At 35.5% G+C, this 27,106-nt stretch overlaps 1 protein-coding gene across 2 annotated transcripts in view; it reads left to right on the forward strand.

Moving 5' to 3' along the window:
* Window positions 1-3,112: 3,112 nt before the first annotated feature.
* Window positions 3,113-27,106, forward strand: part of LOC123881315 (aquaporin AQPAe.a) — a 101,937-nt gene continuing 77,943 nt past the window's right edge. The window contains exons 1-2 of one of the 2 annotated variants that reach the window (XM_045930029.1): window positions 3,114-3,485; window positions 15,124-15,195. In XM_045930029.1, coding sequence (XP_045785985.1) covers window positions 3,464-3,485; window positions 15,124-15,195 — 94 coding nt within the window. In that variant the 5' untranslated portion in view covers window positions 3,114-3,463. Of the gene's footprint in view, window positions 3,486-15,123; window positions 15,196-27,106 lie in introns of both variants that reach the window. The other variant, XM_045930031.1, reaches the window with a different exon arrangement.

Raw genomic sequence — 27,106 nt, forward strand, 5'->3', positions numbered from 1 at the left:
GTGGGTTATTTGCAAGATACCTTCGCTGACATTGAACATCGGCAAAGCTCCTGTAACCTGTAAATTGGGGGTTAGCCTTAGCATTTTGGCATGCTAGCCCACATGCATTAACCCACAATGTAACAAAATAATGGTAAATATGAAACTATGGGAATAAAGTTGCGGACACAACATTGGTTGACATAAATTCCTTGACTCTATAATCGCCACTTCGAAATTAAAATAATACTAAATTAACAATTGCTCTGTCCGATTTTGGTAGACTTGTGATTTTACCTAGAGTAAAAACAAAAACCGTTCACAGAAGTTTTATTCGAAATTTTTTCTAGGTTAGGTGATTTTTTTCACTAATTTGATTCATCAGGTTTTCGTGAAGTCAAAATAGAATCGGTGAAATCCTCGATATGAGAATCTCGGACACATGATTCATTTCATTTCATTTCATTTCATTCATTTCATGATACTTAGTCGGTTATGTCACACAGGAAATAAAAATTTAGATCTAGAGTAATACCTACGATCATCTGTAGATCATCTGTAGACGTAGGCAGATAATATTATCTAGTTATGCGGATGTTGCGTTATTATGCCCATAGAACTCTCTGATAGAACGCCTACATTGAAAAGGTTTTCAAATTGAATTTATAAGTATATTATTGGACACCCACTGACTTGCTAGTCTTTGTACGAGTAAAACACAGCAAAAATTATTTAGAACTAGATAATGCCAGCGACCTCCGTGGATTTAGATTTTTAACCCCCGACCCAAAAAGTGGGGTGTTACAAGTTTGACGTGTTTATCTGTCTGTGGCATCGTAGCTCCTAAACTAATGAACCGATTTTAATTTAGTTTTTTTTTGTTTGAAAGGTGGCTTGATTGAGCGTGTTATTAGCTATAATCTAAGAAAATCGGTTCAGCCGTTAGAAAGTTATCAGCTCTTTTCTAGTTACTGTAATATTCACTTGTCGGTGTTATAAATTTTTAATTTACACTTGTTTAAATTAGAACTGTTTGTTTTTTCGGGATAAAAAGTAGCTTATGTCCGACACCACGATGCTATCAATCTCTGTACCTGTCAAAATCGGTTAATCGGTAACTGTCAGACACACGGAAAGACGGATGGAAGGTCGGACAGACAGAAATTTCGCATTTATAATATTAATATGGATAATGGATATGGGGGTAGCATCTTTAAAAGTCAGGTACTTTGTGGAAATTAGTTGTGTGATTTTTTTTTTGTGGAAATTAGCTGATGTTGATATCGTTTTACTCAATTTAAAACTAAAGCTACAAGTGTTTCAAACGTCCTCTGGTCTAAGAAAAATCTTCAAAAAATTAAGCAGAGTATTATTTTTGTGATGTGTGTAAAAGTTAAAAGTATTAGCTAACTGACAAGCTAAATTATGTCCTTCGTTGTACCTACTAATTAATTATCAGATATCACAATTCACAGGTCATCATTTATTTTATTATCGATTTGTTATCAAAACATCCTGTAATTATCATAAAACTTACAATCAACATAATTATTGATACTACAGGTAGTGCAACTGGCGACCGCTCTCGTCTTCGTTCCGTGAAAATTTTAATCCTTTTTATTCCCTATCCCGTGGGAATTTCAGAAAGTCCGGAATTATTTCTCGTCTATATTAAAAAGGGAGCCTCCGTACAAAATTTCAGCTTTCAGGGCCAAGGTTGTATACAGTACGATTCTAGCTGCTATAAAATACCGTGGAAGCTCTTTGAATCAAATAGCTGATGTCGAATGTTAGTAAATGAAGTCTCTAAAATGTCATTACTTCTAGATTTTTTATACGGTTTAGTACCTACGTATTTATAGCTAATTACAATTTCCGCCCTTTATTTTCGTTCTCAACTCGCGCACGTTGACCGAACAAAAAATTAACTGCATAATCACCCAGACGAAAATACCCAAACTTGTGGCTGTCATTTATGCTTTGTTTTATTGCTATGTTGAGAGGTTCACCACGTTATTAATTTTTTACTGCATTGTATCTTTAGATAGAGGGTCGTGGGTTTGATTCCGGGCACTCTTTTCTACTTGTTAGAGTTACTTTATGTGCGTTTTAATCAATTAAACATCAGTTGCTTTAACGGTGAAGGAAAACATCGTGAGGAAACCTGCATGTCTGAGAGTTCTCAATAATGTTTCAAAGATGTGTGAAGTAGGTATGACAATCCGCAATGGGCTAGCGTGGCAGATTATGTCATAAACCTTTTCATTTGGAGAAGAGACCCGTGCTCAGTAGTGAGCCGGCTATGATGATGATGATGAGCATTATTTTTTTTTAAATTACTTTCATCATTATTTCAACCTATAAAAGTTGAAAAATAGATCCTTAAAAAAGGACTGAACGGGTTTTAGGTTTCCACTAATCGACGAAGGATTAATTCTTGAAATATGCAAAGTGCCTATAGGGTAAAAAAAGTAAACATTCATAAAGTTTATGTACCACTAATAGGTATAATAGAGACGCAGTAGCAACGTAGCAGATCCGTCTACGTTTCATCGTAGACCAGATGTTTTTTTCTTTAAAACTTTTCTACGTCGGATTTAAATCGAAATTCGTAGTCACTTAGTTCATTAAAAAATGTTTATATGCATACTACATACCTACCTAATATTATAAAATATGCAAAAGTCTGTCTGCTACGTTTTGACGGCCCAAACGTTTCACCCATTTTGGCGAAAGGTACAGAGGTAGTTAGCGGAAAATCATTTTTTTTTAAATCCCCGTAAACGAAGTTGCGTACGTTATACCTACACAGATAGCTTGCATCCTGGAGATAGGCACTAGACATAGGATACTTTTTATCCTAGACAGTTAAAGGGTTCCCCGGGATTTCTAGAAAACCAACGAAGACGCGGATGAAGTCGCAACATTATCTAGTTAAAAAAAAAGATAGTAAAAAATGTAAAAAAAGAAAATTCAAATTATGTTGGATAATAGTATCAGATATTGTATCAAAGATGCAATCAAAGATTATTTTATCAATAAATGCTACTGTGGTTACGACGAATCAGATTTTTTCGATCGCGCCTACTATCACAGATGTAGACTTAGTCTAGTAGGCCTTAGGTCGTAGTATGAATGCAACCTGTGGCTGGATAAGCGTTATTCCAGGCAGTGAACTAAGCGATTTAGATTAACCGAACGACCGATCGCGTTCTTATTTTGTTCTACAATTTACCACTTTATCAAGCCCAACCAAAACAGGGCGGGATGTCATTCTCAGTTAGATCATTGCTCGGATCGGACGCGTTTCAAAAATAATATTATTATTTCGATAATATTATTACAGTGTAATTACGATACGAGTATATCGGTTATTAATAGTCCCGTAGCAAAACACGTAGCGCTCGTCTACGAGTTGTAAAGTTGCGTGCGCGTACGCAGTGTTTTCCGTTAGTGCTCGAAATTCGAAACAAATTCTGAAAAAATGGCCAACAAAGACGTACAAAGTAAGTCTACTCATTTTTTTTCAAAATAATTCGAATAATTACTCTTATTAGGTGATATTAGAAGATTAATGGCGGATAAACGACTTCAAGTCACTATTTTATTAAAGTTCGTTATTGTAAGTTCTACAAAAGATCCATTCAAAAATATTAAATAAAGTCCTTGAATATTTTAAGCAAAAGCTACGAACGAATTCAAACTGGTTTTCTAAACCCTCGATTCAAACGGAGGGTTAGGAGCGGTCTAATGCTTTGTGTGTTGCCTGTGGCGTCGTAGCGTTCAAACGGATGGAAAGATTTGAATGCATTTTCTAATTCTCAAGCCTGTTTAATCGGGATGGTTCATAATTAATTAGTGTGATGGTTCATAAGTAGTTAGTCTGTTAAGTCAGGTAGAGTGTGATACAATTTGTCTTATCGTTCGATTTCGACCACAATTACAATAATATGGTAACTTTGACCTGATGCTGTAAACAGGGTCCAGGAATAATCTGCAATCTGACTCTTTGAAAATTTACAGCAGATGTATCGTATTGGGCTCCTTCATTTGGTTTCGATGAGTATTTGGATTACAGACAGTGACAAGGGTATAGTGATGGGGTAGGAAGGTGGCCATATAATTAAGGTCCACCGAGTTTGTGATCGGATTTGTCTCGTCGAGTTGTTAAGCAAATAGTGATCAAATCTGATTTTGGAGTATACGAAGCTGGTCCGGCCGGCCCGTCCATAATGGCGAACTAGGAAAACGTTTAGGGCACTGGAATTTGGGGGGCCCATGGCGAGGGTACTATAGGCGCAATTGGCGCGAATTATCAATTAATTGGATGGTGCAGGCGGTTAGCTCGCGCGTTTGTGTCTAGCAGCATACGAGTAGTAACAAAAAAAAAAACTCGATCAAGTACGAGTTGGATTTGCACAAGAAGGGTTCCGTACCATCGTACAAGATATAACATTATGTATTTTTGTTTGCATGGCAGCCATTTTGAAATTTTTATTATTTGTTGTTATAGTGGAAATAAAAAAAAATGAAAATTTCAACTCTACCTTCTTCTAGAGTTCTACTCTTATTCAGTTCATGACAACCCGCTGACAGCCAGACAGACGGACGGACTGACGGACGAACAGCGGAAGCTTAGTAATAGGGTCCCGTAGGCACCTTTCGGGTACGGATCCCTAAAAACTTGTATGGTTTTTATCAACGCCATAATTGAATTAGATCCGCCGCCCTGAGTACCTAAAATCGTTTCTGTACTTCGAATGACCTAAATACGGGAGGCCCGGGCATGGAATCAGGAAGTACCTTCGCAGGTACAACATCCATGGGCCCGGGAAGCTGCGTAGGGCGAGGGTGCGGCGAATCGATCTGTTGCCATGCCGACCGCGAATTCTGCCGAGAAGCCTGCGCTCTACTATCCCTTTCTGTTGACGCCATGGATTCAGGAAGTAATAAATAATTCTTACGCCTCGATATCAGGGTCACGCGGCCCTTACAAGAAAAACGACTGAAAATCTCACCGCAACATCATGAAAACCAACTTTAAAAGTCGATATTGAAATGATGAGGCAAACGTTATCTGCTTCAATATAGATATTTATTAATCGTCCTTGATCAGTATGTAGACCTTATCCAGTTTATGTGGATCTGATTTCCTGTTCCCTTACATTTATGATATGACTAAGTATATCAAAAAGCATTTATTTTCTCTATCTAAAGTATTTCTGTAAAATTCAAGAAAAGTTGCACGCGTATTTCGAAACTACAAATGCCATGAAAATCGACGTAAGCGTATCGCCCTCCTGCTCTGGACAATAGAACGGCTCAAACTCATTATGATCATCATGATCAACCCATCGCCGGCTCACTACTGAGCATGGGTTTCCCCTCAGAATGAGAAGTGGTTGGCCATAGACCATTATAGTCTACAACGCTGGACAAGTGCGGATTGGCAGAATTCACACACAGGGGAGTGTGACATCATCTTACCTAGCCGAGATCTTGCAACAAAAACCACTCAATCATCCAACAAAAAAAAAAAAAACATGAGCTCTCGCACTGTTCCTAATTATTTTTTACGAACAACTGCTTGTTTATTTATTTACATTGGTGTGTTATTTTTAATTTCACCATGGTAGGGCCGAGTCGGTCGTGACGTCATACGCCGAAGCGGCTCGTAAATGAAATTATTCTTGCAAGCGCAACTTTAAAGTTCCATAACTTTATCATTTGTTGAGATATTTCGATGATTCTTTCATATTTTACTTAAATTATAGTTAATTCATTAAAAAAATGGAAATTTCTCCATCGCAGCAGCAGCGCAGAGTTTGATTGGGCCGGGGTTGAAGGTGATGTAGGTTTATCAACGACTTAACAACAAAAGACCTGCAATTTTTAATTTACACGTGTTATTTTATCTATGTACTGTAGGTATATTATAAAAATTAGCATTAATCGAACGCTTAAAAATTTGTTACCTACATGGTTAAATGACTTCAGTTCATTAGTTACTTATACACGATAATATGGTAATAATGCTCCAGATAATACCAAATAATACCAAAACCAGATAATACCAAGTTAGTAATTACAACATAAATATACCTGTGTAAACAACCCAAAGCAAAGATTATAAAACTCGTTTGTAAAGTAGATACAAGGAATAAATTAACTCGTTATAATTTTCCACGACTTTCTTCAAACCAAACTAAAATAGTATCGATGAAACATGTAGGTGTAGGTTACCTTACCTGATGAAAGAGTTTTTCAAGACAACTATGAATCAGTCTGCCAAAATAGAACACAGGAGGAAATTAACAATTTAAGAGTTTAGGTATTCGTAGTGCGCTGTAAACAAAGATGAGAGATGGCAATAAGGGTGGAGACTGGAGACGCCCAGCATACTCGCACAACCCGATGCGGGATAGAACGGGTGTGCGGATCGTCTCCCCGCTTCATACCCCGATTGCCATGTGGATCTGTCGCGAAGTATAGTTAACTAACCTCCGACCCAAAAAGAGGGCTGTTATAAGTTTGATGTGTGTATCTGTGTATCTGTCTGTGGCATCGTAGCTCCTAAACTAATGAACCGATTTTAATTTAGTTTTTTTTCGTTTGAAAGGTGGCTTGATCGAGAGTGTTTTTAGCTATAATCCAAGAAAATCGGTTCAGCCGATTGAAAATTATCAGCTCTTTTCTAGTTATTACTGTAACCTTCACTTGTCGGGGGTGTTATAAATTTTTAATTTGTACTTGTCTTTCATTAATCAAACTCAATAGATACGTTCTAATTAGGTATCTGTGTCTGTGGTTTGCCAGATTTTCGTTAAAATAATTTAGTTTCAAAATTACATGGGCTCAATAATTTAGTTATACCCTACACAAATCTTTAAAACTAAATATTTCCAAAAACATATCACACAAAGGTATAACATTGACGAAACATAAAGAAGAATTAAAAATAAAATATGGCTACTTACCAAATTATTAAAGTACATCAACTGTTTATTTATAGATACAGGATATATGCTATTGCGGTCATATTACAGAACAGTGGATCATATACCTAATGCGAAAATTTGATGAGAGAATTAAATATACACGTGAAACGTTGTCTCGTAATACCTACCTAACTCACATCTGCTATATACCTATTATCAGACATATCCATAACATTATCTATGTATTACGACGGCTGACGAAACAATTTTTGATAATCATCGCAAGTGACAATATTTTAGTAATTTGTTGTAGTTGGGGATTAATTTTTCTGGCATGTACCTACCTACTTACAACTTACAGAACGTCACGGATAGTCATGCAATGGATAAGAAGTACAAGCTAATTCTGGTTTCTATTTAGTAGTGAAGATTCGTAGAGCTACTGAAAAAAGGGACTTTCAGTTCCTTCAGTCAGTAGATATAGACATAAAAAAATATGCGCTACCCGCCCAGTTTTTAACCGACTCCAAAAAAAGGAGGAGGTTCTCAATTCGTCGGAATCTTTTTTTTTAGTAAGATAGGTACCTATTGGCTGTATTTAGGTAGGTTGTTTTAATAAAAAAATGCGAGTAAACAGTAGGCGAGTCACCTGATGTAAAGTGAATAACGCCACCCATGAACATTTGCAGGTGGTATTGTATGGATTACGATTTTCAGTTTTAATAGTAGATATCTATAATATACCTAAAATGTCTTTATAGGACACATAAATCAAACACACATCTTTGTAGTTACCTACGGTGGTATAGGTATTATTTATGTCCACTATGTAACAATACCGTAACAGGCATGTCAACCAATAATTTTTAATTTGTTGTTATACCTACCTAGTATCCGCGTAAAATGTAAACTTATTAGCATAAGTAATAAATGTACCTGTACCTACCAAGTACCTAGCTATCTACTTGCATAATATGATTTGTTTACGTTAAGCATTTCGGACATGAAATATGTAACAGCGTCATAAAAAATAAATATTTAAGCAAAATTTCGCATTATCTAAATCCTAATACAAACTCTCTGTAATCAAACGCGTGTTATTATTATAATAATATAGTATGTATTACTTATCATACCGATGATATGCTGACATACAATCCAAATGCGAAAGTGTGTCTATTTGTTACCTTTATCTATCTGATACCTTGTTTAACAGATTTTGACATTTGGTTAAGGGATAGCTTGCATCCCGGTGACGGACCTAATCCTAACCTAAGGGCTACTTTTTATCCCGGAAAATCAAACAGTTCCCAGGTTAATCCACACGAAGTCACTAGTTAAGTATCATCTATTAGGGTTCCGTATTATAATAATATCTAGAATGCCGGCAAGGATTAATTTACTTTGACTTTATTGCAGTTATTTTGTAAATCAAAAGAAAATTACCTGATATTATTATTTATTGGAATTTTACAACTCCGGTCGCCAGAGCAATGACAACCAATTCAAATCACTTACACCTTATTAGTTCAGTATTGGCAGCATATCAACTTTGACACCACGACTTTTTAGGTAAGAGGGGTCTCTCCGTCACTCGCTTCATACAAACGTAGTTCCAATTTCATTTGAATATTACGCAACCAAAGTCCATGAAATTTTGCAGACATATTCTAGAAACTAATATCTATGTCTTTGGTTTTTCAGATTTCTGTTAAAATATTCGGTTTCAAAGTTACGCGGTCTTAAAAATTTACATACAAATCTTTGAGCCCCTGTAATTTTAAAACTACATATTTTTAGAAAAATCTAAAACACCACAGACACAGATATTAGTTTCTAGAATATGTCTGCAAAATTTCATGGACTTTGGTTGCTTAATATTCAAATGAAATTGGAACTACGATCGTATGAAACGAGTGACGGAGAGAGCCCTGTTAAAAAGCTTATCTAACTGTTAATTTTTTTTTGTTATTTATACACAGTCCCAGTCACCATTAACACTATTGTATACTGTTGTACCTAGTTACTTACCTACTTTTCGCACACAATTTTCTAAGGCGTATTGCCAACGAAGATAAAAATAGAGTTGTCTTCCGATTTTGAGAACTCAATCAACAATCAACGTTTAATTTTAATTTCTACATAGCAATGACAATATTCTGCTGAATTTCTATACGATTAGCTTATGTATGACATATAAAAAGACTTGTTCTGACTGACTGACTGATCCATCACACATATCATCACAGCTTAAACCGCTGGGGTACGAAACTTGAAATTAAGATAATAAGTTCCTTTATAAGTATAGATTGTCGGCTATACCTACTCACGTGTTTAGTCGATACAAGCCCTTTATAGGGACTCACGATAGTTTAAACGTTCAAAAAAGTTCCTTTTATAATGTAGGCACTCAATAAGAAAGAATGTTTGGAAATCCCATCTCTAAGAGGGTCGAAATAGGGGATGAATGTTTGTATGAGTGCCCGTCATGGCATGGCTTACACCACTTGATACATTATGGTACCTTCTTGCTGCATGTAGGTTTTTCTACAACGTAAACCTTCACTAAGAAAAGATGTTGACAAATTCGAACAGAATCTTTAAAAACCCAAATTCATGCGAACAAAATCGCGGGAAATGACTTGTTTACAGCAATAAATTTATGCAGTTTCAGTTAGTTAAACCATAAATTATATTTCCCAAACTCTCTCAGAAGTGTCGCCAAAATCGTTACAATTTTACCTCTGGCAACGCCATATTATTTCTCAGTAATTTAAATCTGTATGTGCCAGGTCTCAAATAGGACCAAGAGCAGGGCCCTGATTTTAGCTATCCATCGAAAACATAAACATGCACGAAATACAACGTCTATTCATATTTAATAATGACCTTGTGTTATCAATTAAAATACGTAATGTATTAAAAATACACAATTTGAAGAATTTTGCTCCCAATTAGGTACCTTAGCTGATTAGAGGTATGTTCTCTGATAAGGTAATTGATTGGAAAATATGTATATTTATTATGAATGCACTTCTATAGTCAAAGGTATATTACATTTTTTTGTAACCGTAGTTGTAGCCGTAGCCGTAGTAGTTATTTTTTTAGTGCTTAGTTAAGTTTTTTTAGTGCCTATTACGCTAATAATAATGCCTGTTTCTTTTTTTTCGCCGTCTAAAACTATCTTTTTATTATAGCCTTTCTAATGCAACCGGTCTGGGGTACATCGGTTGGTTTCAAAGTCTATACACGGACAGAGGCAGAAACATTTTTGGTATTTTATATGTTGGATTGTAGAATCTCAGTCAGTAAAAAGAAAAATCCTGACTCATTCACTAAGCAGACTCATCAACGCTAAACTTTTGGACCTAGAAAGCTCAAGTTTTGAACAGATGCTCCCTTCAAATGTCAACGGAAGGCAGAATCTTTCAAATCAAAATTTCTACGAGATCGATCCCTAGTTGGCAATCTTCTTCTTTCCCGTAAATTCTCCGTCGTAATTATTGCAGGAACACAAATACTGACTGCGTCTATGACCATTCGCCCAAAGTTAGCGTCAGCGTTTAAACTTTAACAACAGATGTAGATATTATAATCCGATATCAAAATGGTTGGTTAGGTATAATAAACTATGAAAACCCTGGATTATCAATCTGGTATAAAATCTGTTACATAAAAATTAATCTTTGTTTTTTTGGTTTTCCATTTTATAAAACTTATTTAATCTTTTTATATTAACCTTAGTCTGTGTATTGTTTCAATTTGAGTTTTTGTTATCTCATGATCATTTTTGGTAGATAACATTATTTTATAATTATTTAACTAAGAGATTATAGTTAAAATAATTATGATATTCAAGTGTTGAAAAATTGGAAAAAAATCCTGATCTAGACTTGAAGCCACTTAGATATTACACGAAAATATATTTCATTAAGTAAGTATCTAGCTATCTAGTTAAATTATATTAATTGGACAAACAATTTAAAAAGCATTAATATGTAATTATATGGTAATTATTCAATGATGTCATTAATGGGTTAATAAAGTCTCTAATAAACACTAGAATATTATTTAATCCTAGGTATTTTAATTTAATCCTAATTAAAAAAAATGTCTTATCTGCATACATATCTAATTAGATAAGAACTATACCTACTTAAATATATACAATTATTTTATCATTTATCTAATACAACTATGAATAAAATTTAACAATTTACCTTATCACCGACCAATCTAATTTAAGATAAATAGTTTTATTTTAAAGCAAATCAAATTATACCGCAACGGAGTAACTAATTGGTGTGATTTTTTGCATGGATATATAAATAGTTAAAGACCTGGATGACGATTGACGGCAATATTGACTACTTTTTATCCCGGAAAATCATTAAAATCAAACCCGGAGTTCGTTCACACAAGAATATTATATCAAAATCCATGCGGACAGTGTCGCGGTTCTCACCTACTTTTTTAGTTAAAAAATCCGCTCATTTTTTAATATATTTACTTTTATTCTTGTTGCATTTATGTAATAAATGCAGGCATTTGCTGATTGTGCCAATCGAACGTCTTATGTTATTTAATCATTGTGTCTAAAATTATCTCTATGTATATCCGCTCTTGAACCGTAATGGTTCGTTGACCACATCATGCTAGGTGTACACTGTCGTACGGCCCGCCCTTCATTCGTGCGCGAATCGCAGCCGCGAATTTTTGCGTTAAACGTGCCTTATTTCGTAATTTTTAAATAAATAAAGAGTAATTTAATAATAATTATGAAAGCTACGCCGAGAGCTTTCCGTAGCTAGGTCCTTTGTTCAAGCAGGAAATATAAGAAACCCCGAAATCATCTACACTATTGTTTGGAGGCGCAGGTTGTAAAGAAATCAATATAATTAGATAGGTCATCAAATGCTTTGCCTATGTTTATCAAAAACTATCTAATCTTTGATTTAGTCTTTTATGGCAAATAAATTTAAAGTGATTTTATAATTTCGCAACAATTAAACATTAACCAAATAAAACAATAAAACTATTTTAGTACATATTGCCGCAATTGAACACCTACGTACCTACTCTATTATTGTTGTTGTAGAACCATAAAAGTTAGTTTGATAAAACGAGTACTTTCTACTGGCCATTGTTATTCAGCTATTATCTTTATTAAAGTTAGGTAAAATGCATACATTTTGAGATCTCATTCGCCATTTCAGCTATATGTGTCAACTGTCACGTGAAAAGTACAATTTTACTTCTTAATTTAAGGGCGAACCGGTTTTTATTTCGAACTAAAGGATGCCCGCGACTTCGTCCGCGTGGATTTAGGTTTTTAGATCCCGTGGGAATTGTTTGATTTTCCGGGATAAAAGTAGCCTATGTCCGTCTTCGGGGTATAAGCTAACCCTGTACCAAATTTCGTCAGAATCGGTTAAACTGTATGGCCGTGAAAAGATAGCAGACAGACAGACAGACACACTTTCGCATTTATAATATTAGAATGGATTACAATAAAATAATTAATCAATGCACGTCCGTCCTGCACCCCATATCCCTAAGCCCGTCCCTATAACCCATTGAAGTCTGCACTAACTCTAGTTCCAGTCAATTCGCCAAAATGTGAAGTTAGCTTAGTTCGGGTTGGGAACAGCTGATCCTTCGTCACCGGTCCTCTTACAAGTGTATATTCCGCTTTATGTCAATTCGTTGAGAGCGTTGCACCAATTATTTGTTATTTTGGCTGCGGTTTAACATTCCGCTGTCGTTTTAGCACTATTACGTGTTAACGGGACGTGACCACGTAGATTGGGTTACATTGAATATTTAACTGGATTAGGCCCGCGACTTGGTCCGCGTGGATGCAGTTTTTTTTAAATCCCTAAGGAACTTTTTGGTTTTCTGAGATAAAAAGTGCCTATATCCATCTCTGTAGCTACCGAGAAGATGATGTCCGTAACTTCATTCACTTGGATTTAGATTTTTACAAATTTCGTGGGATCTTTTTGATTTTTCCGGACAAAAAGCCTATGTCCGTCAAAATCGCCAAATTCGGTTAATTAGATTGGACGTGAAAAGATAGCAAACAGACAGACAGACACACTTTCGCATTTATAGTAGGTAATATTAACTTTACGAATAAGTAATGGGTATATGCGAATTTTATTATTTTAATGAGTTTTCTTTTGAGAATGAACCAGAACTTAATATCTGGTGGAAAAGTAAAAGCGCTAATCTGGAGCTAGCGCGAAAGTTGTAATCATCACATTAAGATAATTGCAATTGTTGAACCTAATTGACTGTATTTTTTGCACTTAAACAACTTGTTTCGTTTGTTCAAAGGAAATCATTTTTTGCTTACGAGGAGTAAAATTTAAAACAAAATTGTTAAGTGGGCAGTAAAAATATGTTATTCTCTTAAAATCCGTATCCACTGCGAACGTTATTCGAATACACAAATACTAGAAGAAGGATTAAACGATCACGAAGCTACAGAAAACATAATTAAAATGTAAATATATTGAGTGCATAAGTAAATAATGCATGATATGAGCAACACGCAAATTGTATCATCTGTATGCCGTTCGGATACGGGTGATTTGTCCAAACTACGCGTATAATGTACCTACACATTATACGTGTAGTTTAAAATTAACTAGATACGTGTACCAATAATTCTTGGTTAAAAGCTGAAACAGGGTTGGTATAGTATGTACAGTATAGGTACATATAAGGAATTCGTCTGTGTCGGTGTTAGCTGGCGGGCGTGCTCTGCCTTTTTGGAGTGTTTTTTTGTTAAAACTGACTGGAAAGCGCTATAAGGGGGTGCCGTGCGTATGACGGCGGGCGCCGGCACAGACGGGGTCCATACTTGTATAGTTTAACTAACTTGTTACAAATAACTACAAACTTGACATTGGCTAATCTTAGTAAAGCCAGACGAGAGAGAAAAAAAAAGGTACATATAATTTATCATAGTAGGTGGGTATATTAAAATAAAAGTCATTAATTTTAAAATATAATTAGGTAGGTATGTATAAGTTAGGATAGTAGTTAGGACTCCAGTAATTAAACCTACGTGGTTTCAGCAAAAGTCAACCACTACGTGTAAAAATTGTACTTTTTGTAATTTTGTATAAAAAACAGTAGGTATTTATAATTTTTATGATTTTGTGACACAAGTTTTTGAAGCTGGACATGACTTTTACTCGTAATAATTTTTAAAATAGTCTAGTCGCCGCGAGATGGCTTGCCTCGCGCCCTAACGTTTTGGGGTCGCTCGATGCAGCCCATATTTCGCATAATTATTTAACCTTACCTACAATCTCTATGTTTAATAATAAATAGGTATAATGACAATCGTTTCTTCTTATAAATTGCTAGAAAATTTAGAGAAGAGATATTATATAACCGTCAAAAATTATCATTCTTTAATATCGTATCGCAGATAGAAGGCTTTAATCGTCATAACATTCGTAGTGGTTGTAATTTGTTTTTTATTTGACAGTTGACGTACTACTCTTTATTAATTAACTTTATGACTTTGTCCTAGTTTAAGATCAATTGGAAGACAGCTTTTTCATTTAAAGTTTCCACTGTTATTGGAGTCCAATGAGTGGTACTCAATTCATGTAATTGCAAAAACCTATGAGGAACAACATTTATAAGTAGAACAAAACGATATAGAATTGATTGATGCTTGATTGATCTGTTGATGCTTAAGTTTACTTTGAGTTTTCTAAAGACGTCATGTTTAAGACGCATATACATATTATATAGGCTTTACTTGTCTATGGCATCGTATAAGTAGCGTTCGAATGGTCAACGAATGCTACGCAGTTTTTTGTTCGACATCATTACACTTTTCGTATCTAACCAATTGAAAGTTTGCTGCAGTAAATATGTACTGCAATATGGTAACCTGATACTGCACCGGAACTGTCTGAGGGGAACTGTCAGAAAGTCCCGACTTCTTGACGATTTCAAGAAAATTAATTTGGTCTCGATGAGTATTGAGTATAGATGGCCTGTAGAAAGTGAACACGGTCTGGATGACCAAAAGAAAGCCTGGGTAGAGCAAAAAGATTCAATGAGAGGATCTCAAGTGTATCAAACGTCGACATGTACATTGCTCATGTCAGGGGTGTATTAAATTTTAAATTTACCTTGTTACCAGGATTAAATGATTCAGTAGTGAATGTGGTTGCAGATCTAGAGACCGGCAATTCGAACTCCGCGCCAGAACCCGTGGCGCAAGGCGGCAAAGTTTCACGCCTGCTCGGTAAGGATGCATGGGGTAAAGCACTGGCACGCAACGCTGCTCAAACTATAGCTACCTATGGCACAATGGTACTGATTCTGATGGCAACTAAATTTTAGAGTATTCGCATCTTCTTCTTACCAATGTAATACGAAAAGGATAGAAAAACTTAATTTCATTTAAAACTGTCGAATCTCGTGACTTTTGGTGCTGGAAGCCTATTGTTTCAATTTGTAGAGTGCACTAAAATTCAGAGTCTTTAATTTAAAATTTATTAACCATCCTTTTTAGCTATATTGAAAAGAAAAACATACATTACTCTACATTTAATATACAGAAAGATATCAGAATCGACGCCAATATGCACTTTATTTTACTGGGCATGCTTACAATTATACTTATTCGGCTGTACACAAATCTAAGCTTTTTTGAAATTCGATGACAAGGCTTCTCTGATTTTTCATGCTGGTTAGTGACGAATGACGATGATGTCTAAAGCCGAAATCATTAAATCCCTAAATTAGTTAGAATCTTGGTTTCAACTTAGCTCGTGGATGAAGCGAGGATTTAGGTTTTTAAAAATCCCGTAGGAACTCTTTGATTTTCCGGGATTAAAGGTAGCCTATGTCAGTCTCCGGGATGCAATCTATCTCTGTATCTTTCCCCAAAAGCGGTTTAGCGGATAAGTCGTGAAAAAGTAACTTACGACACACTATCGTAATTATAATATTACTTAGAATAGATTCCAAATTACCTCTATCTCTATCCGAACTTATGACCATCCTTATAAGACGATAGTATAGAAATTTGTGTACATCCGAATTAGCAACAAATATTTCGTTTGCTTGGGTTTAGTTCTTTTAAAGAACATTTTCATGGATATTATTATGCACATCACCTGGAATCCCTTGCACACAAAGGGTGGCTTTGTCGAGCACTTTGATACCATGGAATTATATTATTGTGGCACTTATGTTTTTTTTTTGTGTTGTTTCGTTGAGCACCGATTTTGAATAAAGAAAGAAATAAAGAAAGAATCGATTTTAAATAAAGAAAGTTAGTAAATTTACCTATACTCGTTTGGATTGTAGACGTACTGTGTGTTATAATAAGATGTTTTGTATTAGCACCATATATTTTTTGCTTGTGTTTAGTAAAAGAGTATTTTTATGAACCTGAGCGATGAAATGAAAATTATTTGAAATGCACTTAACTGGAATTCCTTGCAATAAAGGGTGGATTTGTCGAGCATTTGGATACCATAGAATTGTATTATTATGGGGCATTCATGTTTTATGTTGTGTTATGTTAATATGTTATGTTTCTTTGAGCACCGATTTTGATGTCAAATCTATCTATGTTCGTTTGAAATGAAATCATTAGATGTGAGTTTTAATAAGATGTTTTGTATACAAATTTTTCTGAAGCTACAGCCACACCCGCGTGTCATGAACGCGGGATGCGGGATCCGATGTGGGAGCGTCCACCACGCGAATCTATAGTGCACAGGCACACAGCTACGCGACTATAATGCGAAACGCGAACCTCATTTATTCGTAGCTAGATCACATGAGTTAGATGTTGCCCATGAGTAGCCTTGTGAGCAGTGGCACGCTGGCTCTAATGGGCGCTGAGCATTATACCATGAAGTATAACTTCGTGCATTAAACCTATAAGTACTTTACTTCAATACAATTAAACATTAGCATTATCAAATAAATCCTCAGCTGATCGACAGTTTGACGTGTGAAATATATATTGCACAGACACTTTATCATTCCAAAATCATGTCTAAAAGCTTCCAGCAATAAATCTTGTGGGTACATAATATTTCCATACATAATCATCTCTGAATTGTCTATGCACGCCGTTTATTTGAATTGGCCGAGTAAGGGCCACTGCCCACTGCACATTAGTACATATACGATTCTTCAAACATCAGAATCTCGATCGCTATATTATGAAACTCGAAGCTCTTCACACAAAGCTTATGATAAAATTGAAAATTGTGAAAATGTTAAAAGAGCGTCGATTTGCTTTATCGGCTTCAAACCAAAACGAGAAATTTTTTTTTTAGGTAGGTAGATAACGAATTCGGTACTGACATCAATACAATAGTTATAAATTTTGATTTTTTGTTCATGGGTTGCTAGTAAATTGGTATTGAAATAAGTAGGTACTTTAAAATATTAAATACTTTTCAGTGCCTTGGAAGTCGGTTCACCTTTTTAAAAGTTTTATTACCCCTATGTATATGCATTTAAGTATGGTAAAAGAACTTGTAAAGTTCATTTGAATAATAAATCTTTATCTTTTCTCAATCCCAATAATTTAGAACCCCAAAGTCCATCTGTTCTCCGAAATATTATGTGCCCCGCCAACTGACAATTCAGCGTTATTATTTTTATGTCTAGTCATATCGAAACAAAATAACAATGCATTTGTACAATCATAATAGCATAATAATTACACAATGGCACCAAGTCCCACGATACAATAAAAGGATAACAATGTGACTAATTGTAGCTAAGAATCCTGCTGTCCACGTGTCTAAGTAACTATACCTACCTACCAATCTATTTGATAATTGCACCCATAACTACTCTTTGAGTGAGCAATTAAATTGCCATGAATTGAATGTAGCATCGCTCATAAATCAAAAACAATAAAATAGCTTAATAAAGTTGTTAACAAGAAAAGCAACATTATTTGAATTCCTCGCAATACAAAGGCTGGGTGCACATTTATGTAGACTTAGAGCGTCAAAAAAAAAAAGAAGCTCAGCTATGAAATTCTCAAAAAGCTTCCGGATTCCCCCGAGCAAAACTAGCCGCTTCCAGCCTAAAACTAATCAGCTGCTTTATGTTATGAAAACCTTAACCCTATAATCCTTTATGATTTCCGGGATAAAAGTAGCCAGTGCCACTTTCTAAGTCTTAAACTATATTCATGCAAAAAATCACGTCGATCCGTTGCTCCGTTGTGGCGTGATTGAAGGACAAACCTTCATTTCGCATTCATAATATAAATACTGATTCCACCCAAATGTCGGCCTATCCAAACCTATTATATCAACCACATAATCGCGGATACTTATTTATATTAGTAAAATTACTTTTCTAAAATATTTGAGACGAAAGTCTCGTACTAAATGAAGAGGAGATTATTATTCTAACACCAATCCACATGTCAACAGTCGACACCCATTGTATTCTAATAAGCTTCGTTTTGAACAAAAGATCGTTACAAATAATATACTACTGCTATTAGTTGTACAGCCCATTCATCCATTACTATAATGAAACATGCTAGTGTATTAGAATTTAGAAATGGTCGGATAAGTAGTGAAAGGATTTAAAAGCGTGAATGCCCTCCCTTTCCCTTGATGTATGTGAGAGCTACCTGTTATTATGCCCGCCACACACCATCACTACCCATATTATAAAATGCGAAAGTGTGTTGGTTGACTTGTACCTTGATCACGCCGCCACGGAGCAAGGGTTCGACGTGTTTTTTTTTTGCGTGGATATAATTAAAGACATGGAGAGTGATATAGGCTACTTTTGATCCCAGAAAATCAAAGAGTTCCCTTGTGATCTTTGTGGACATCAGTAAGTTGAAGTCTGTGGCTTCTTCTTCTTCTCTCTGGGCTGGTTTCCGCACTTAAACGTTTCCGTCTGTTGTAAGTCTGTGGCTGTCTAGTACATGATAAGTCTAAAAATCAGATTGTACCTACAGTATGAGCATTTGAAACTTAAATGGATTTATGGTGCGAAAAACCTAGTTGTATCATAAACAGATAGACAGAGTTTTGCATTTATAATATTAGAATGGATGAGTACGGATATTATAATAATAATTATGTTTCGATGGTTAACTGCCAAATGTTTTGACGGCTAACTCAACGTCGAACACAGCGTTGTTTAGAATAACAAGGCTGCACTCCATTACGCTAATGAGAGAACACGAAAGGAAAACGAGAATCAATTAAAATGATTAATACAGAAGCTCCTTTTATCGTATTTATTTACTGCACTTATCCTTGCGTTAATTAATGAGAGTAAGCATCATCCATATCCCATATGATTAATTTGTTAAAGTCATTAATTTTAATTTGATTTCTTAAGGTTACGCCAAATTCACATGACCGTGATAAAACTATCTGGCATAGACAACATTAGTATCGTTTTAGATTCACTCATAAAGTTTCATTTACGCCTGATGCATGATGTCCCTGGCGAAGACAAATTTTTTAATTTGTTTCTGGTATAATGGTCTGGCTTCAGCCGTGGCTAGTTACCACTGTACCGGCCACAGTAAGTGGAACTTGCAAAGCCGTGCCGCGAAGCAATTTAGCATCCCGGTACGAAGCCGTATTGAAATCGATCATGTCACAGGTTTTATGAAACTATTATACCCCTTCCAAGTAGGTCCGTTACCATCTTAGAATGTATCATCACCTACCACCAGGTGAGATTGCAGAATAGGACTATAACTTGTATCGGAATAAAATGCAACATAGTGCGATATTGAAGGTTTTAAGACCATATGGTACAGTAACTTATGTGATAATGTAATTCAGTCAGGAATTTTGAAAAAACTACGAGCAGAAAGATGCCCTTTCATCTTCATTATCTCACTCAGAGATCTCGCACATTTAAGTAAAAGATATAAATACTAAATACATAGGTACTTATACTTATTAACAGTTTTTATTTTACTTTTTCCTAGAGCGTTATGACACCTTTAACTAAAATTGATAGACAGACAGATAATGACCAATGCATAATAGGGGCTTACCTATAATATTCATACTTTTTTTTTCTCATAACGAAATAAAACAGATCATCTGTAATTTTGTTCACGTAACTTTACTGCTAAGTCGTAAATTCAATACTTACTCTATAGGTACACGCTATGTGAAAGTTCTTTTAAAATAAGGTAGTATTTTTCGTTTCTTAAAAGCTGGGTCCAGATAAAACGAAGCAGCCTCGTTAGTCTGCGTTGGTATAAAAATAGCGATATGAATATGCCTCGGGCTGAGGCGCGTTCTTGCCGCTTGCAGCATACCGCGCGAAAGCTAACTGCCGATGGTTGAACTTGTTTAGCTTTTGAAGACGTCAATATTAATATAAAGTAATTAAGTGTGTAAAACAATTACACAAGGACAGTCAAACTGATTCAGTAAAATTTTGTGAGCCGTATTTAGCTGAAAAGCCAAAAAGTGACATTTTGGCAAGAGCTAAATACGGTTCTCAAATTGTGACAGCATTAACAAACTTAATTATGTAAACCAGTTTAAGCAGTTTGGTGCAGATTTTCGACATTTTGCTAATACAACCAATGACAAAAAACAATCATTTAGCGTTTGGAGCATTTGTTTTAGTATTCGGCTGTAAGACTTGCATAGCTGCCGCGCTTGGTCTGGGCCCGGCTATTAAAGAACAAAAGGTTGAAAAGCTTTATATAATTTTAACATCAACCATAGTTCACTCTGACCATAGGCAATTTGGATCGTGATCAGTTATTTAGATTAAATAACACCTCAATGTGATCTTTACTTTCTATCGTCCGAGAATTTGATATTTAAGGTCCCTCTCTTCGCGTTGAAATTCTTATCAGAATGCTAAAAATATGCATTGTCTGTCTTCGAAATGGCTGAACCGATTTTAACGGGTTCAAGCGATCTGGGAACTTTAACAAGTTCCCAGATCAACGCAAATAATAGGTACTTATAATCAACTAGATATCTGCGATTTCGACCGCGTAGATTTAGTTATCGAAAATCCCGTGGGAACTCTTTGATTTTCCATAAACAAAAATAGCCTTTGTTCTTTCCCGGGATGCAAGCTTTTTCTGTACCTTTTATTCAAATAGTTTGAACGGATATGCCCAGAACAGACAGACAGATTGACACATTTATAATATAAATATGGATATATCAGTGGATATATCTGACCTCCCATTAAATAAAGTATGCCACCCTTCATCAGGGGACCTCCCAACTCAATTTTCATATCCATCACAATAATTTACAAATCACATACGATTATTCTGTCACAAGATTGCTTTTGTAGGATCACTTCAGTACATTTCCGTTCAGTTGTTATGAATACAGCCGTCTATTTTGGTCTGCCGCAATCAGTCAAATTGTTCAGGTCATGAGACTCTCGAAGTAAAGGAAGCTGCGGCTGAGGCCCACGCATTGCTAACAATTCCAACCAATTGTGGTATAGTTAACATTTTATATGGACGCCTACAAGTCAATGGTCTACTTTGTCTGTGTAGCTAGGTAGATATATATTGATAATCATATTATAGGAACTTATAGGTACTTGACTCCGACCACTTTGCCACTGTGAAGGGTTATAATGGTCTGTGAGGGTGCAGGGTGCGGCCGGAGGGAGGAATTTCTTGATTTTTATGTCAACTGCCACCCTACCGCAACCTACACCCTGGACCCTATCTTACACGAGCGGTCTTACGGTATTATTCACTTTTGGTAGATACGAGTACCAATTATAAGTACGCTTTAAAGGGTCGAATCTATTTATTATATTGAATTAGAAACGTGTTATTTACAGCAGTATAGCAGCAGCTTGCCTAGCAGCCTTACGAGAAAAAACGCCTTGACAAACGGACAGACAGACTGAATTAATTAATTATTACCTAAAAACCAGATTTGGCTAGAGTATTTAACACGTGAATGTGTTATATCCACTCTAAAAGAACCCAAAACAAATAATTTAAAAAAAAAAAAAACAAAAACAGCGATTTGTTTATCTATATGACAAATAGTTCATACTAAGATTTCATCATAACTTTTAGAATCCGTTTAGTAGATCTTCCTACATCATTACGTAAATCTATTGAAGTAAGTCAACGACCTCTAAAACGCAATTTGTTTCAATCACTGATATATTATAATGATAGGCTACTTAGGTGTAGAATTAGGGTAACCAAATGTAATGTGAACAAGTGGGATATGTTCAGATTTAAGTTTAGGTCTTAAGAGGCAGGTTAAAACGCTTAATAGGTATTTACCTATCGTTAGCCACTTCGCGAGTCAGGTTCGCGTTCTGACTAGGTAACTAGATATATGCGTCATAATTGGTCCCAGTAAATAGTTTATTTAATAAAATCTGTCAAGTGCAAGTCAGACTCACACGTGAGGGGTTCCGTACCATCGTATAAGATATAACACTTTTTAATTTTTTAAATTTCCGTAGCAGCCATTTTTAAATTTTTATTATTTGTTTTTCTAGCGGCATAGGAATGCACATTCTGTGAAAATTTCAGCTCTCTAACTATTATGGTTCACGAGATATTGCCCGCTGACAGACTAGTGCGTTGGTAGAGTCTTGACCATAGAGCCTGTAAAAAGATCAACGTAAAATAAATTATTTGCTTTTTCATGTGATACATAATGTGGTAAATGCGAAAGTAGCTGCCTGTTTGTTAATTGTTATCTTTTCAAGCTTAAACTGCTGAAGCAATTTCGACATTTGACAAGGAATCCCTCAAGTCCTGGGAAAGAACAAAGAATACTTTTTATTACATTTTCAAGAGATTTTTAAAAAAGCTTTATACACGCGAACGAAGTTCCGAGGATCAGCTAGTTAACTTTGCCGGAATTTTGATGAATCGATGTGGGGACCCTATACAGAGTGCAAAAACTATGCCGATGCCCTCTGGTGGGTGTTCTCCATACTAACCCATCGAAACGTTATTATAGCAATCCTTCAAAGTTTCTGCCAACTATCGTATCTGGAGATAATAAATTATTGCATGGTAGGCTAAAAGCTTTCTCCGAACGATGTACTTGGTGTACTTGTAACTCTGTATTTTATTAAATTTTCTTCTGTAAGAAAGTTAGACTGAAAGTTTTTTTATTTTATTTAAATTATGTAGGTATCTACCGATATTATTGTCCATATCTACCTACTTAATCAGAAATGTTCCCGAAGTATATAACAAGACCATACACTTACTCCTTAGGTAGAAAGACTTTCATGTTTGTTTAAGACAAATCTTTGACCATTTAATCAGTTTTTAATAATGTAATATTCATTTTATATATTATCGACAAAGTACATACATATTTCTTAAATACTTAGAATATCTGAAGCTATTGTGTGGAATTACAATCAATCACTACCTATTATAAATGCGAGAGTGTGTTTATTTATTGGTTTGTAGATTTATCCTTCAATCACGCAGCGGCGTGGAGTAACGGATTGACCTGATTTTTTACATGGGTATAGTTAAATACCTGAAGGCTGCTTTTTGTCCCAGAAAATCCAAGAATTCCGGCGGGAAGTTTGCAAATCCTAATCTACACGGACGAAGTCGCACGCCTTGGCTATATAAAGTAATAAATCCGAAAGTCCGATTGAAATCTGTGAATAAAGCAGAATTGCTCACACGCAAATTACTACGAGATTTCGCGGTTGATTTACACTCTTTTTTAATCGAGAGGAAATACTCTCGAATTGATTGACGGATAGTTTTGTTTTTGTTCGATCTTCTATAAAAAATAATTCGATTTCCAAAAGATTTGTAACGTAACACGTTGCAGAGTGTTATTGAAAGGAGTTAGATCACGTCGGATACGTAATATTGATGGATTGAACATCAAGATGTTTAGAGTTTATCTTAACTGCCCATTGTTTAGTGTTACGATATAATGGTGTGTCCACGGTAAACCATCGCTGCTAGCACGCTAGTGAAAGGGTACCTATTTGGAAAGTGTTTTGTAACGATTTAATTGCTGCGTCTACTATAGGTTTCAGTTTCTTTTTTTGATTAAAAAGTTCCCACGAGCGATACCTATTGTAATGACAACCCTTCTCATTCTGAGAGGAGACACGTGTTGAGTAGTAAGCGATGGGTTGATCATGATGTTGGTGAAACATTGTAATCTCAACAGCTCAACTGGGATGTTGGGACGGGCTATAAAGAGTGCCGATTGTATCTAGATACGAGTAGAACATGGTATTGGTATTTTCTGTCTTAGTTGCCGATATTTTGTCGCAGGCCTACTTCTAGGTCAAGCTTTTCGATTAGTTAGGAGCTAAAAGGTAATATGTATTGGAAGTTGACAACATATTAGCTGAATTATGACGTAAAAATGAAGTGGCCACACCAATACTTAGTATTTATTTTAGTAGTAGTAATTTTTAGTACGGAAAATGTGACAGATTTGGCCGAATACTGACGAGTAAGCAAAGATTGGTGCTAATGTGATCTTTGCATACGTCATCAACATCAATTCTTTGGCGACTCTTGCGCATTCTACAGGTCTTGTGGATCGTCTCTTCTTTTGCGATCGCCCATTAAATCCACACACGTCAGACACCCCACACAAATTGTGCCAAAGAGATCGTCAATATTTTTATGTTGTTTATTTGGCTAAGTAAGTAGATACAGAAATACTTAGAGCATTGCAAAACAGTTTGCCTATGCCTTATTCGAATCTTCAAAAGCAAACAAAAACCTCTTTAAAATGTTTACTTTGCGCAATACCATTCATAAAATCTTGACTAAAATAATTACGATTTAGCAGTATCGCTATAGTTAGTCGTACACATTTCCATACTAAATATGTTTTGCTTACGAATCATATTAGCCGTGTGCAATCTCCTTAAGGCTAGGCGTACATTTACTACACTGAGTAGTAAATGAGTAGGTATAACATTGGCTACTGTTATCTGAAGCATAAATATAACCTAACTATCAGAGGCTTAAATTGGCCACAACAAACGGCAGCTATGAAATGCTGAACGACTATTTTCTTAAAATAAATGTTGTTCTGTTGCTCCTGAGTGTTTTAATGAAAGCTTTAGCTGCTAAAAGTCAGATGCTCGGCTCTTGAGATGTACCAATTGCTCAGCCAGTTGTAGTAATGTTAGCTAATGAGTATCTAGCCTTAGTTAGCTTTATCCTTAGAGGCACTTACTGTTGGAGCTGAAATATTGGAGTGGTGACGGCGCGGCGTACTAGTAAGCTAAGCATAGGACACCCTCCAGTATGATAAATTGATATAAAATCGATATAAAGAGGGGCCGGTATGAGAAAAAGCTGAAAAAAAACAGGGAAATTGGCGCTCACTACGGAAGGTCTATGCTCAGCATGGATTTTCACAGGCTGATGAGGATGTTGATGATGAGCTTTTTTCTTCTAAATAGTAATGATGAAGCTTTACCATAAATTCTATTTGTCTTTCCCTCTGACTCACAAAAACAATATTATGTGTCTAACAGGAACCGCTTACATTTCGTGCCAAGTTTTGTATCATTAAATCACAAGAAACTAATTTAATAATACGTTAACAAATTTATTTCAAACTAAACCTTAAAGTGTTTTGAAATAACGTATTAAAATGTTTGTAGATAAAGAAACCATAAAATGCCGTAGCCCTGGAAACCTAGAAAAATTGGAAGTCACGGGCAAGGTTAAAAGAAGAGGTCAAGAGAACGTAGCCCGTTAGCCCTTTGCGCCAATCGGTTGGATTGGTTAGCACCACTCTCGGTACATCTGTCCATATTGCTCTTCAAAATGATGAGAGTCAGGATAGGATTGCAATCATTTGAAACTAATGTTTAAAACAAGTTAAATATTTTAAAAACCAGCAAAAAACACAAATAAACATGTTTTTAATCCTGTTTTAAGCAGAAAGTTTAGTTCTTTAAAAAAAAAAACGTTTTTTTAACCGTGCTGAAGATACGAGTAGATGCCAAATGTAAGAACTTGTACTAGAAAAGGTGATTCGTGGCAGGGGTTCTCAGCAATAAGCAAAAAATACGGATATATAAGAATTTTATGTTATAAAACAACATGTAGTTTTCTTGAAAATCTGTAGATTTTCTTGAAATTCTGTAGAATTTTATGTTATAAAACAACATGTAGTTTTCTAAAAAAGAATCAGTAAGAAAAGTTATCTTAAGCTGATCACAGATCATAGCAATAGAAGCGTGCGTATGAATGCAAGGCATTTTCCCAGTACTGAAAACGTGAATGAGCACCGTATACAAACGCGAACGAAGATTCAAGGTACTATTTCCATTTCCCCAAAAACGAGCACCAGTCAGTCATGGCGTATCAAATGTTTCGTAGAAATGCATTCTTTTGGCTCAGCTGCGGCTTTGGCTGTAATCTGCAATCGGGTTTCTAAAGTTTCCGAGAAGTGCGCTTTGACGAAGACGCTTTGAATCGTATGATTTGACGACATGCGAAACCTTAGTGACATAGGTACTATGACACTAACGTTTCGCAGAACTACATTTTATACCAATCTTTATATCAAATTGCCCTGAGTACTACAGTCTAAAATGAGTACCGGGAATCGGGTAGAGGCCTTGTTGTTTTATTTTCAACGTAATATTAAACGTGACTCGAATAGAAATACGTAAAACACATTATTGTCAACAAGGTAGATAGATATTCTGGTATTATCTACTGCTACAATTAGGGCAATGACTCATCAAAAGCTTTTAAATAGCCGACATTTTGTAAGTTTCATAATAAAAGATGTATCCACACATCCACACGACGATATACCAACGTTGATATCGGTTAAAAATTTTTCTCGTAACAAATTCAGTTTAAGTGAAGATTAAGCTAATTTAATCACAACAATTCTATGAAGTCTCGTGTTTAAATTAGTTTAACCGCCACTCAAATTTTTGAATTTGTTTCGAACAAATCATAGGGGCGCATAAACCCGTTCGGTATATTAGTAGAATGCGCCACTGCCCCCTTGATAAATATACGTAATAATATGTTCTTTTCAAATGACATGTCAAGGACATTTTTTTTTTCATTCTATTCAAACCATTCAAAAATTTTATTAGTTATGAATACAATTTGTGTCGTATGCTGGCTTCGAACTCGTCCGGTCTTCGGGGTCCTATAATAATAATCATGACTCATG

The sequence above is a fragment of the Maniola jurtina genome, chromosome 4 (genome assembly GCF_905333055.1).
Source record: "Maniola jurtina chromosome 4, ilManJurt1.1, whole genome shotgun sequence".
In the NCBI taxonomy this organism is placed as follows: Eukaryota; Metazoa; Arthropoda; class Insecta; order Lepidoptera; family Nymphalidae; genus Maniola; species Maniola jurtina.